The 14,632-nt window shown below is 52.9% G+C and overlaps 1 protein-coding gene across 3 annotated transcripts in view; it reads right to left on the reverse strand.

The window, feature by feature from the left end:
• Positions 1–14,601, reverse strand: part of IGDCC4 (immunoglobulin superfamily DCC subclass member 4) — a 38,816-nt gene extending 24,215 nt beyond the window's left edge. For all 3 annotated transcript variants that reach the window (XM_034994448.1, XM_034994447.1, XM_034994446.1), the window contains exons 1-3: positions 14,507–14,601; positions 4,727–5,071; positions 3,918–4,059 (exon numbers count right to left, since the gene is read on the reverse strand). In XM_034994448.1, coding sequence (XP_034850339.1) covers positions 3,918–4,059; positions 4,727–5,071; positions 14,507–14,576 — 557 coding nt within the window. In that variant the 5' untranslated portion in view covers positions 14,577–14,601. The remainder of the gene's footprint in view (positions 1–3,917; positions 4,060–4,726; positions 5,072–14,506) is intronic.
• Between the last annotated feature and the right edge of the window lie 31 nt (positions 14,602–14,632).

A 14,632-nucleotide genomic window follows, 5' to 3' on the forward strand; every position in this document is an offset into this window, starting at 1 on the left:
AGGAAGGAAGGAAGGAAGGAAGGAAGGAAGGAAGGAAGGAAGGAAGGAAGGAAGGGAGGAAGGAAGGAAAAGAGGTATACCTCTCCTCAGATGTGGTGTTATCACTGCAGACAACAGAAGCGGGATGGAACCCCTTTTAGTGTTCATCTAAAATCTTTTCTGTTTTGTTAAAATGTGTTTTTAGAAGCTCTGTCCTTGGAAAGACGTCCAAGATATATTGGTTAGTGGCGGGAAAAAAGTCACCAAACAGTGTTTATGAAGCAGCTCTATGTTTGGAAACTAGATAAGTGATATGTTAGGATATGAGCAGAACAAGTCATGGGTGGTAAAGGTCCCATCATTCAGGGAGGTTTTCTCTGCAGTGTGATTACTGGGAATGCTTATTTGTTGTGTTAAAAAAATTTTTTTTTGAATATTTATTAGGTTGGAAGTAGAACACTTGAAAAAATTGAAATTGAATAAATAAAATCTTTGAAGAAAATAAATAAATAAATAAATTGAAATTGAAGACTGGACTAGGGAGCCCACAGTATTGAGGTCCATTGGTGTCATGTTTTCAAAGTGTGAGTGAATGGTGATAACAAAAATGATTTCAAGTGGATCCAAACACACAGTTTTTTTTTTTATTCCAGCAGTTATGTACTTATTTTTATGGCTACCTTGTATTTATGGTTAGTGTGGCTGGTTTTCCATTTTACTGCAGTGAGATAATTTTCCTTTTTAGTATGTGTTAAAGTTACAGAAGAGAGCTGATTTAAAGAAGTGTATTAAGTGAGTGATTGAATAAAGGGCTCAGGAATGGCCAAAATTATAAAGGGGGTTTGTGAATGCTTGGGATTTGGGAAACATTGCTCTCATTGATTACTGGTTCCCGTGGAAGGAAAATTATCCTCTATCATTAGAAATTAGTATAAGTACCAGGGAATTGCCTTGGGTCTATTCTTCACCAGCAGTTCCAAAAACATGCACCTATCCTTTGACAGAGTGTATTTATTAACTGCACGTGCATACAGCCTCCAAGGCATGCAGTCTCCAAACCACTGGGCTCCGTTTATGAATAGCACATTTGTACATGTACTATATCTGGGCATGTGTAAAAATACATACCTTGGGCATAATCAAGTTGCTGTTTTAGACATTTCTTTATTTCCCCCACACAATGTGCTGGGACATGTGAGCCTGGCTTATTTATAGCTAAGGATCACTTTTCAGAGGACTTGGGGGCAAACACTCCCAGAGCCCTGGAACTGGCAGCTCCAGACTTCTGGGAGAGGCCTGTGGCTTCATAGAAGGATGCCTGGACTAGATGTGGGGAGGTGACGGAGCCCTACTGTTTGCCGGGAAACTTTGCGGGAAGTCACCTCTCTGCTCGGCCCCACAGTTGGCCCGCCTGACCTCTGAGCCCATCTGTAGCATGAACCTCTTCAGACCCTGCAGCTTCCTTACCCCAACCACCGAATCACAAGGGGCTTGCATGTCATTCATGCCAGGCCTCCGGCATCCCACACTCCGTGTCCTAGCTATGTGACCTGGGCCAAGTTACTTCTGTCTCTGATCCTCGGTTTGCTCACTTAACAATCCAGATAATAATATCTGCCATAACCACGTATGTAGACCTGGAAGGATGTTCATGATGTGTTAAGCGAAAAAAAAAAGTAGAAGTTGCTTTATAATCCCACTTTTGTTTTGGAAAAAAAGTTGATTGAACAAAAAAACTCAGTATGGGGGCACCTGGCTGGCTCAGTAGGTAGAGCATGTGACTCTTGATCTAGGGGTCATGAGTTCGAGGCCCACATTGGGAGTTTACTTAACACAAACAAACAAAAAACCCCAGTATGTACAATATAATCCAAATTTTAAAAGAGGTTATTTATAAACATATAGGGGAAAATTCCAGAGGCTAGACATCAAAACTAACAGAGACTTTCTTTGGGTGATGACTGTTTCTTCAGTTTTGCTTATGTGAATGTGAAAAAGGCATCTTCCAGGAATATAAACTAAAAGTAAATAGAGGAAAATATGGAAAATAAGAAATACCTACCTTGAAGGATGATGGGAAGGATTAAGTGAGAAAACATAGCTCCCATTAAGTGGGGCCTACCATGCCTTTCGACACGGGGCGACTTCTCTGCTCTCTCCTACTCTCTCTGGGGCCTGCCAGGAGTGGGCTCTCCCTTGGTTCTCACTCAGCAACTCCCAGGAAGCGCTGACCAGACAGCAGCAAGGGGCCCGCATTTGCAAGGCACAGAAGTTAAAGGCTGGGTCAGCACTTCCAAGGTCGCTTCCTAGAATGCCCATTCATGGGATGTTAATGGGGTTGTGGCAAGAGGGGCTGTGGGCAGATGAGTCTAGGAAGTGCTTGGTTCAACAAGTTTAACAGGCTTTCTGTACAGGACTTCTCAGAGCCTTGTCAGCTTCAAGAAGGGGATTTATAGGCAGCTGTCCAGACGTTATTTGGCCACAGAATACTTTTTCTCGAGAAGCACCTTTAGTGACTAATGTTCTCCAAAGAACAATGATCTAATCCAACCCTTTCATTTTTTTCTTTTCCTTTAATTTTATAGATGGGGGGAATGAAGCTGAGTGAGAAAGGCCTCTGCGAGGAGCAACAGGTGAAGCAATCATCCAAATCAGCAGCTTGACCTGCTGCCCTTCTTCCTCCCTCACAAATGTTGCAGGGATGTGCCCTGTGGCTTTTCTAGCCAGAAGTTTCTCCTACACCTTCCCCGCCACCTAGATGTGGGCAAAAGTCAGAGGAGCTGGAACAACTCGACACACTCAAGACAGATTAGTCTCAGGGCAGGGAGACCTGGAAACCAGTGTTTCTGAGCCCACGGAGCCCCACCTCCACCACGAGAGAACGAGAGCGAGGGAGCTGGTACTACAGCTGGAGAGATGGAGGCAGAGGACTGGGGCGGGGGGCTGGGAGAGGCCTCGGAGCCACATCTCCAAAGAGGTAAGAATCCACGGGGTGGGGGCGCCTGGGTGGCTCAGTCGGTTGGGCGACTGCCTTCGGCTCAGGTCATGATCCCAGGGTCCTGGGATCGAGTCCGCATCGGGCTCCCTGCTCAGCGTGGAGTCTGCTTCTCCCTTTGACCCTCTTCCCTCTCGTGCTCTCTGTCTCTCACTCTCTCTCAAAAAAATAAAAAAATAAAAATAAATAAAAACTGTTTAAAAAAAAAAAAAAAGAATCCACGGGGTGACAACCGAGTCATGAGACCAGCTCGGAGTCCACAGAAGCAAACGAGCCTTGTGCCTTCTGCTCGTGCTGCAGGTACATCTGGGCCTTCCCAGGAGGCCACAGTAAGGGTCAAGTCCTGGGTCTAGCTTCTGCTTCTCTTTCACCCCCGAAACTCTTCCCTGGGACCATGCCACCTACTCACTGTCTTTACGGGGAGGGAGGAGGGTAAAACGGGAAGGACCTATATCAGGTGCTGCACCCCACAGGGTGGAATTGAGAGACAAGAGAGGTTATGCATCTAAGGTAGCACCTCCGGAGGAACTCTGCAGAGAGAAAAGCCTCCCAGCAGCCTCCGGGCTCTGCTCTTAACCGAACAACGAACTTCCTACCACTGACTCGTTGTGTGGCCTTGGACAAAACATAGCTTCTCTCTGGCTCTCAGTCTCCTCTTCAGTAAGGCAAGTGGTTGGACTAGATAAGGTCTGAAGGGCTCTATCACCACTCTGTCTGAGCTCCGTAGCTTAGTGGGTGGCATTCTTTGCAAGGAATAAAAGTGCTTGCCCAACTTTTCTTGGGGGCCCATGTGAGCGGACAGCCGGGCCGTGGTTGGCTCCTAAGTCAGTTTGGGCAAATGGAGCCACCGTGGCTCTAAGAATCCTGGTTCCTGAGCACACGCCAGGGCCCTCTGTGGCTAGCCCACTGGGACCCACTCCCCACTCCCGCACAGGACACTCACCGAGGCTCCTCAGGCACTGGCACCTGGTCCTTCTCCCAGGTAATGAGGGGTGCCGGCAGCCCTTCAATATGGCACTCAAACCGAGCAGTCCCATTCTCCTCCACCACCTGAGACTCCGGGTGCAGAGAGAAGCCTGCGAGTGCTGGGGGTGAGGACGGTGAGACACAGGCAGGGACAGGGGAGGAGCACGGGAAAGAGAGGGGGCGCACACGGTGAAACACACATACACACATGCACGTGTGCACGCGGATGCACGCACAGAAGCGCGGGGGTGGGGGGGCGGTGGACAGAAACACAAGCAGGGCAAATTCCAGCCAACAGAGACAGTTGAAGAGGCAGCAGGGGGATAAGAAGCAGTGATTACTGGTCAGACGCTGGGTCAGAATGAATTGCCACGCCCCACGCCTAACGTCACCATGGTGGTCAGACTGCAGGAAGATGGACATTTCTCCTGGCCTAAAATGATTTCATGGTGATCTGTGCCTCTTGAGAACCCCCGAGGGGGTGGGCTGGATGATGGGGCTTGACTCCAGGCACTGCACCTGCTCCAGTCCCCCACACTCTAATAAGCCTTTCTGGCAGGCTTCCCGGAGGAGAGCACAACCTAGACTCTCAAACTCAAAGGGAAACAAAAGGAGGAGGAAGAAGAGGAGAGGTGGGAAGAAGGTAGCCATACCAGGAAGGGACCTACTGAGCGGGACGAGAGGCAGGGGAAGAGACAGGCCTGTGTGCAAGGAGTTAATGGGGATCCCCCTTCCCACACCCCAGGCCTCCTGGGTCTCAGCTCAGCCCCCGATGCAGGCACTTACTGGCGAGCTTGATCACTGCAGCCTGGCTGGCCACCACTCCAAGGGGGCCGTGGGCCAGGCAGGAGTAGCTGCCTTCAATGACCTCTGAGACCCCGGGGGCTGCCTTGTCACTGCCATCAGGTGCTGGCGGCTGGAACAGCCACAGGGAGCCGTTGGGTAGCAGGCGCAGGTGGTCGTGCTCGGGCAGGGCGCCTCCATCCTTGCTCCATGTGGTGCTGGTGGGGGGTCCGGCGGCCCCCAGACTACAATCCAGCACTGCAGCTTGCCCTGGGCCCAGGATCACTTCCAGTGGCCCCGCACCACAGCTCAGCTCCACGGTGGTCTCCTGGGGCCACGGCAGCTCCCCTGCAGAGAGGGCAGGCCCCAGGGCCATCAGTGTGCTTCTTCCCACCTCCCACAGCCTCCAGATCCTGAGTCCCCCACCCAGGGGCTGGGGCAACTCATGGAATAACAGGTCTCGTGGAGAGGCCTGAGTCTGGATCCTGGCTCTGCCCCTACCACCTGTGATCTCGGGCAGTCAGCCGCTCTTCTCTGTGCCCACCTTCCCTGGGGGCTCAGTTTCCTCATCCACCAAAAAACACAGTGCCTAGCAACATTCTTCATAATAGGAAAAAAGGAGAAACAACCCAAATGCCCATCACTTGATGAATGGATAAATATCTTACTCAGCCATCAAGAGAAATGAAGTACCAATATTGGCTACGTGGAATAACTTTAAAAACTTTATGCTAAGTGAAAGAAGCCGGTCACAAAATGCTATATATGATCTCATTTCTATGAAATGTCCAGAAGAGGCAAATCCACAGAGACAGAAATTAGATTAATGGCTGCCAGGGGCTGGGGAGAGGGAAGAATGAGAAGCGATAGTGAAAGGAGATGAGGTTTCTTTTTGGGGTGATAGGAATGTTCTGGAATTAGATAGTGGTGATGGTTGTGCAACCTTGTGAGCATACTCAAAACCACTGATGTGTATACTTTAAGTGGTGAATTCTGTGGCGTGCGAACTGTATCTCAATTAAAAAGGACCCAGGAATTTCTTCCTCCTAGAGCTGTTGTGAGATGCAGGGTAGGAAAGGAGCATAGCATGGTGCCTGGCCTGGCACAGAATTGGCGCTCAGTAACGTCCTCCCTCCCTGGAACCTTACAGATCACCTTAACCATGGTCATCCAACCCCCTCGTGCCCCGGTGGCAGGCGGGCCTGAGCACTCCTTCCTACCGCTCAGTTCATTTCCCCTAGGCCACACAGCAAGCCAGAGCCTGTCTCCAGGGGCCCCAACATAGCCTGAGCTCCAACACTGGCCCTTGCCACAGAGGGAAGAGTAGGGGAAAAATGGAGGGAGGGAATGTCAACCCAGGGTCAAGGCGAAAACACACAAAGGCCAATGCTTATCATTTCAGCCAACATTTCAGCAAGGCCCAGTAGCCATTATTCATAGAGAAATGGCTGGTTCTGGGGCGCCTGGGTGGCTCAGTTGTTAAGTGTCTGACTTTGGCTCGGGTCATGACCCCAGGGGTCCTGGGATGGAGCCCTGTATCAGGCTCCCTGCTCAGTGGGAAGCCTGCTTCTCCCTGCTTGTGTTCCCTCTCTCGCTATCTCTCTCTCTGTCAAATAAATAAATAAAATCTTAAAAAAAAAAAAGAAATGGCTGGTTCTCCCAATTGTGTTTTCCGGAAGGTTGGCCTGCTGCCTCCCTGTCCCCTACAAGCTCAGTGGCCCGAGGTCCTTTCTTATCCTCTGGCCTGACACTTTGCTTAAATGCAGAATGGCACATCTGAGAGTGAACCCAGGACAGAGGTGAGTGCAATGGCCTGTCCTTACTACAAGGCTGATTTCTGGGCGGAGAGCCATGGGAGGGCATGCAGAAAGCCGAATGGCTTGGGAATCAGGCAGCCCCTCAGTTCTGGACCTGGCTCTGTCACAGTCTAGCTGTGTGGCCTTGGGTCAGTCACTTCTCCTTCTGGACTTTAGTCTTACTCAAACGTAGCAGGTGATGTGTGAGAATCTATGATGTTAGGACAATTCAGTGAATAATCATACCTGGACATACCTATTCCTGAACAAACCTACAGAACACCATCTAGACACACATAAAAACTGTAGACACAGCCTTCCACACCTGAACATGCATACCCCGGTTTCTGCCATACTCATCCAAACCCGGACATATCTATGAACCCCTTAGAACCGCTTAGAACCCCTGTCTGTCCCCAGGCTCTCTTCTCAGCACTCCTGAAGAAAAACAAGACTGAGCGGCAAAGAGAAGTCCTAGCTGGCTGAGGAGGCCAGGGCAGAAGCCAGGGCTCTGACCCTACAGTGCGAAGGATGGACAGACCAAGGGGGCCCCAAGTGGGCCTCTGCCTTTCTTAATTCGTCAGGAAGGCTCTGCTGGCATGTCCCCCTGCTCACCTGGGCTCAGCATTACTAATGGGTGCAGGGAGAAGGCAGGCCTTGTCCTCATCCAGTCTCCATTCTGACTGGGGAAACCAAAGTGGCATTCACATCACTTGGGGCTGTTTGCTGTGGTGGAAAGAGCATTTGACCTTGGAGCGGAAAATATAGTTTCCAATCTTGCTGCTCCACCTACCAGCTGTGTGACAAGCCACTTAACCTCTTTGGGCCTTATTTTCCACATCTGTAAAATGAAGACGATACTACCAAGCCTGTGAGGAGTAAACAAGATGATGGATGTCAGCGCCATCAACCAAGGGACAGGAGCTCATTCTTTAAAGGCACTTCATAAACTGTACAAGTGTTTGAGGTGGTTTGTTTTTTTTTTTAATGAAAGATTTTTTTCTTTTTCTTTTACTGTACCAATGTTAATTACTGTTCTTAACAACCAGTCCCTTCTACCTCTGAGGCCCTCGATTCTATGATTCAAACATAGGGTAGGGGGAAGGCAAGCCCAGGCTCTCAGCCCAGCGGCTTCCAATTGCCCGGTTCTAGCCGCTGAGCAGTTTGCACTTCAGGGGAGAAAAGCCTCACATGACACGAATCCCTGAGCCCTCCGGCGGCCTCCCTGCCCCCCAAAGCACGTCCGGGGCCTGGAAAATCCCCTGCCGCGCTGAACAAACAATGTGAACAGTTGGGGCCTGAGCAGCTGCTGGGTATGTCAGCAGCCTGGGCTCTGGCGGGCAGGCCGGCAGCCAGAGAGGCTGGGCGGCTGGCTGGGGAGCCCAGAGGAGGCTCCGATTCCCTTCCTGAATATTCATGGATCAGCAGATGTCTGGCTTCCCCACCTCTGAGGAGCCGAGCACCCAACAAGGTAGCACAGGGAAACCAACAGGGAAACCAACAGGGATGGAGAGAACCAGGGGTCCCCCTCAGAGAGGACGGTGGTGATGGAAATGTCTTGGAAGCTTGAGATTCCTCACTGTATATAAGTGGGGAAACTGAGGCCCGGAATGGGGGGGGTAATCTCATTTCTCTGGGAGACAGCCTGGGGAAATTGTCCTTCGACGTTCTAGGGATGAATCCAGCACTGAGGAGACAGTTGCTCTTGAGTAAAAGGTTCTCTCTGCCTCAGTGCCCAGCCCAACTTCTGTGCCCAGGACATGCCTCCCACCCCCCCACCGCCACCCGGGGCTCAGCTCCAGCACCAACCCTCTGTGAGGCCGCCCCTGTCCCCCCAAGGGAAGCTTTATGTGTTTCCTATCCGAAAGCCACTTGCAGGTCCCTTAGCCAACCTTCCTCTTGCCTAGATGGACAACGGGGTATGGGTGGGGACGAGCCTTGGTCTGGAGTCAGGGTCCTCCTGGGTCATTCACTATATGGCCTTGGGCCCACTACTTTCCTCCTTTCAGCCTCAGTTTCCCCAGCCTGAAAAGGAGAAGTCTCCACTTTTCTCATTTTCACCAAAATTCTCCCAGTGGCAGAGGGGAGCATACGCAGGAGGCTTGCTGACTGCCCCAAACGTTTTGATTTTTAAACCTTTGACATATTTTGCATTCTGCTCCATTACATAGCAATGATCTTTTAACATAAACGTGGTTCCTACACCACCAGATCTTTTCGCAAAAGTGATGCTCTGAGGAGTGGACCTTGTTTGTCCAGTGGCTTCCTGGCCACCCCTTTCCTGCCACCCCCAGCCCACTGCCATGGCTGACCCCCAAAGCCCTTCCCACAAGCAGTTCTCAGCTGTCCCTCTCAGGACTGGGGACACGGTGGACACCAGCTGCCCCCCAGCTTCCTGCCTCGATGGGAGCTCCTCTGCCACAGCTCCTTCTCCTCAGGCTCCTTGGTGAGACCCTGTCAGAGACACAGAGCTTGGGAGCCCTGAGGCCATCTCTCACATCTTTTTCTAACAGATTATTTTACCCACTTACAGGATAAATTAGATTTTATGAGGCCAATTAGAACCCAGACAGAAAGGAGATTTGCTGCTGAGCCTCAGGGCCCGCTCAGTGCTGTTTCGTGGGGTTAGTGGGGCCTGGTGTGAGCCGGGGTTCCATTTTCCAGTGAACTCTCAGGAAAGGGGCCAGAGGGTGGGGGAGGGGAACCAAGCCTAGATGTCTCCTTCATTAAGCCAACAACTTGCCACAAACATCAATGCCTTGTCACTTCTGATTTTCAGGGCCCAACAGATTTACAACTTGTTTTCAGTGTAGAGGCAGTCCTCCATGACCCCCATCACCACTCTCTTTTCCCAGGAGACCCAAGTCAGTGTCTTCCAGAAACTTCTCTCCCCACCCCCCCACCTTGGCCACCTCTCTTACCACATGCTAATCCCCTCCCACTAACAGCTGGAAGGAGAGCTTGGGACATAGGGAAGGCCACACAGTTCCCTTCATCTGTGATCCTGAGAGGCCCAGCCTCAGTGGACTTGACAGCCAAGCCACACTCAGCTCCTGCCTACCTCCTGATCGGGGCGTCCCGCTGTCCCCACCGCACCAAACCACTCTGAGCTCTCTGCAAGCGCTCTGCTGTTCCATCTGTTGCTCCTGCTGCCCCCCTCTCCAGAGTAGCTACGCCATCCCAGGGTCTGACTGAGTTGCCTCTCCTTTTTCTGCCCCATATGACCCTGGGCACCGTGGTCACTGCAGTTATCACTCTAGGTTTTTTACTTTCTTTTCTCCCCAATTAGGCAACAAGCTCAGCATCAATTCCTAGTCAGCTTTCTAAACCTCTGGTCCCTGAAACAGCGCCCGGTATACAGTAGGTGCTCAATAAATATTCCTTGAACACCTAAGTGGACATGTAGAGACACAGCCCCTTATGCTTTTCCAAGCCTCAATTTCCTTATCTGTAAAAATTACAGGAACTCCCTTAAGGGCTGGATGTGATGGGAATAATACATGTGGAAACTGCTCTCTGGCAACTAGTAGACACTTAACGAAGTGCTTAAAAAGCACAGAGACAGGGGCGCCTGGGTGGCTCAGTCATTAAGCGTCTGCCTTCGGCTCAGGTCATGATCCCGGGGTCCTGGGATCGAGCCCCGCGTCGGGCTCTCCGCTCCGCGGGAAGCCTGCTTCTCCCTCTCCCACTCCCCCTGCTTGTGTTCCCTCTCTCGCTGTGTCTCTCTCTGTCAAATAAATAAATAAAATCTTAAAAAAAAAAAAAAAAAGCACAGAGACAGAACAGCAAACTCACACTGAAAGAAACTCTGTACTTAAACATTACCAGGACTGGGGAGCTCACTACCTCACCTGTTCTCCTGCCGTATGGCTCATATGATTCAAAATATCTTTCTCTTGTGCCCACCTTTCTCTCCCTGTACGCTCTGATCACTTGCTGGAACTTTGTCCTCCAAACTATGTGACAAGGTAATGAGCCTCTTATCGAACCATCCAGAAGTCTTGGCTCTGCACCAGCTTACATGCTCAGGTCTGCATCTGAAAGAGAGCTTACTGAGCCTCTGCTTCCCTGACCTCAATGACCCCAAAGCCCCTCAAATCCAGAGGCTGCCTCAGCCTCAGCGGTAAGGTAACTAACAGCCCAGTTAGCCCGGAAGACAAGGATTCTATTTCTCCACATGTCAGGGCCAGAACATTATCTCTTTGATTTTCCTCCCAATCCCAGCTCCCATCACCCTCCACTGACTAGGCTAGGGCTGGCGTCCTCCCCCATCAAAGCTGCTCTTACTCCTCCTCCCCTCTCCCCACCCACCAGGGAGCTGGGAGCCCCAAGCCCACCTGGCAATGACATCTGTTCTGCATCTGGAATTCTGTGTCAAGTCTGGTTGCTGTACCTCAGAAACCGTGGAAGCCGAACAGGAGGTAGCGGGTGGGGAGGAGTGGAGAAGGGTGAATTCCAGAGCCCAGACTCAGACACACCAACTGAGGGAGGCCAAGTCCAAAGCTGGTAACTTCTCAGGTGAGGGGGAGGGGGTGCAGAGACTGAACTTGGGTATTTGTGTACCAAATCCGGGGAAAGCATGGCTCGAAGAGCCAAGAGACTGGTTCCGGCCCCAGTTCAGTCCCTATCCGTGCAACTTTGGGAAGTCACTCGGTTTTCTCATCTGGAAAATGGGTTCGTGCTAAAATTATTTCTAGGGGGGTGGGTGGGGGATGGGCTAAGTGGGTGATTAATGAGGCACTTTCGATGAGCACTGGATGTTATACGTAAGTGATGAATCACTAAATTCTACATCTGTAACCAATTTTACCATATATGTTAACTAACTAGAATTTAAATAAACACTTAAAATTAAAAAAAAATTATTTCTAAGTTCCCTTCAGTGCTGACACTGGATGACACTCTGTGAGATAGCTTAACTTGAAAGAGGTACCTTTAGGAGAAATGAAAGGAACTGCTAATTTACACACAACACATGATGAATTGGGCCATGAAAGTACCTAACGGATCAGTGAAGGTTTAAGTAACTTCTGGATAAAATTCACTATTAAGAGAAACTTGTTTGACCTGGTTCCTAACCTGGAGATGGGGTCAGAGAGGGCCACCCCAACTGAAGGGAGGTGGGCCTCTGAATCTCTGGGCCGAGAAAGAGATGGGGGTGGGGGTCTTCCCTGGTGAGGAGAAAGCAGCTCTCATGTTCTTGGTGCCTTTCTATTACTGACCTCTGGCATCCCCACCCCCCAAATTCTGATTCGGTGGAGGGGAGAGCCCCACGTCTTGCACTGATGAAACCAGGGCTCAGCATTCTACCACCACCCTTGGACAGGAGTCCCATTCCTATAAATCTCCCCAGTTCCCAATCCCTGGCTGGAGCCATGTTGGGGGACACCAGCCCTGCGTGCTGGCATGTTCAGGTTGCTGAAGTGTCTACTATTCTGTACCTGCCCCTCCATGCCCCCCTGCAAACTCAGTCTATCCTCAGATCCTACTGATTCTACTTCCTAAATGTCTCTAGAAGCCAGCTACCCTGGCCACACCAATGGCCACACCAACTGCCACGACAATTGTTGCCACCATTCTCTCTTCTGGAATACTACAACAGCCTCCCAGGAAGCTTGAGCTTCCTACCTCCAGCCCTGCCCAACCGATTATCCACACTGGCTGCAGTAAGCTGATGCAAAGCTGATCTTAAAACTTGCCAAGGGCTCACTGGGGTGGCGGGGAGGGATGCTTTCAGGCCGAAATCTTGGTGGGGCTTATCAGGCCTTTCAGGAGCCCCCTTCAGCCTTCTCTCTTGACACTCCATGGCCCCTGTCCCACCCCGCTCCAACCTCCCCCACTGTCACTCCTGTGCTCTAAACTCCAACCAGAGTTAGCTGCATTCACTGGTCTAAATGAAGTCACCTCTGAGCGCCTACACATGCGGTTGACTCTGGAGAACGTTGCCCATCATTGTTCTCCTTCTACAGGGCTAGCTGACCCGCTGCATGGAGCTCAATTATTCGTCACTTCCTAAAGATGCCTTTCCTGACCTTTCCAGACCACCTGTCAGTCTCCCCCACACCAGACTGCAAGCTTTGCACCAGGGACAAGGTCTGCCTCCTTATTTACTATATTCCAGGCACCAGGCAGCTGCTAGTCAAAAAGGGTGCTCAGTAAATATTTGTTGAATAATGAATGAATGAATGAATGACCTGGTTCAGATCAGGATGGCTAGTCAGAACTCTATAGGACTGTCCCCAGGCCTGTTAAGCTTTGCACACTCAGCGGGTTTGGGGGACTGAGGGCCAGTAGCCTTGTTGCTTTAGCCAGGCACACTGCTGCCAAGGGAGCCCAGCTCGGGCCCTGCCCCTGCCTTGTGCACTCAAGAGCAAGGAGAGGCCAGGTCTCTGAGGCAAACTGAGCCCCTTGCAGGAGGCCCCACCGGTATACTATGATAGAGCGCAGGTCCCAGCCCTCATCCCGCTAGGCTGGGTGACCCTGAGCCCGTTCCTGGAGCTCCTGGAAGAGCATCAGAGGGTAAGCACAACTTTCCTTAATCCCCTGGGCTCCGGGAGGGCTGAGGCCTCTCCCGCACTTCCCCGCCCCCTTCACCTGACAATCCCGAGTCCCCAGTACGGGCTGGAGAGGGGCGTGTCTTTGTCGGGAGAGAAGGGGTCCGAGCATTTCCCCGCACTTTCCCACCCGCTGTTTGGGTTTCCTGGAGATGGGCCTGGGGCCGGCCAGACGGAGGCTCCTTCCCCTCTCCGCCGTCCCTGCCTCCCTCCCACGTGGCCTGGCTGAGTCTCTCTGGAAAGCCGCAGCAGCTGGAGAGAAATCCCCCTCCCCACCCCCACCTCCAAGTCCCTCCCCAACTCGCCCCGGACACATCCTCAGCTCCCCCCTCGGCAGGGAAGGCAAGAACTAGACGAACAAAGCGGGCAGCCCATCCCCCTCCCCAGCCCTGCCACCTACCTTCCCTAAGGGCCGTCCCCCAAACGCACACAGCACGGAAAGCGAGAGGGCTCGGGTGGAAGAAGGAGCCCTAGGCACGGAGCACTGGGATTCCGTCACCCTAGCCCCAGCCCTTCCTCCAGAGTGGATAACTCTCTTACCCCCACCCCCACGCGGCACTGAGGTGGGGGGCTGGAAGGAGGCCTTGCTGACCTGGTCAACGCTCCCCTGACCTGCCCCTGGTGGGTGGGGCAGGAGTGACACGCGTCCCATCCCGAGAGCGAGTGTCGGACAAGTCCACGAAAGCAACTGGTTCCCTGCCCCCTCCCCCAGCTCGCTCCGAACCACGGGTTGGGGGAGCGATACTAACCCCCCCCCAACCAGACCCAGGGACCACACCCACTGGGCAAAGTTGAGTGTTTTATCACCTCTACCCCCAGTCAATCCTCAATCGCCTGCCCTGTTCCCCCCCCACCATGGGCAAGGACACTCCCCAAAAGCCAAGGCCAAATATTAGCTCAGCCCCATAAACACAATTACACACGATCTTGACACAAATGGAGGTGCTGACACACACCCCCCACACACACCCCTCCTCTTTCACGCACTCCCAACCCAGGGACACGCGCGGGCAAGACAGAGCCCGCCCGGTGCAAGCCATCAACCCGGCAGCCACGGCCCCACGATGCCACGCCGCGACCGTGACACGCACTGCGGACACGTACACCCGCAGAAGCCCCCCGTCCCCACCCTCCGAGCGCGCACACACACACACACACTCACACACACTCACACTCCAGACTCCGCCAACCAAGGACACACACCCCCTGCGGCCAAATCCGCGTCGCAGCCGCCCCCCCGCCCCCCGGCCGCGGCTCGCAGACCCCCAAGCGCAGGCATCACAGGCACAGGCGCCGGCCGCCCGCGCCCCGCGGCCCCGCACTCGCTCGGGACCCGGGACGCAAGCCAGCCCCACAGCCCGGCGCAGCCCCGGGTCGCGGGCGCACCGATTCGCCTTAGCCGCTCCCGCCGCTGCCGCGGCGCCCGCCCTTACCGCGCGCGGCCAGCAGGCAGAAGGTCAGAGCCACGAGCCCGCCGCCGCGGCCAGCGTCCCCCCGCGCCATGGGGCCCGGCTCGGGCCGCCGCCGCCGCCGCCTCCCCGCGCCTCGGCCGCCGCCGC

Source organism: Mirounga leonina, unplaced genomic scaffold (assembly GCF_011800145.1).
Source record: "Mirounga leonina isolate KUSES-001 unplaced genomic scaffold, KU_Mleo_1.0 Mir_91, whole genome shotgun sequence".
Taxonomy (NCBI): Eukaryota; Metazoa; Chordata; class Mammalia; order Carnivora; family Phocidae; genus Mirounga; species Mirounga leonina.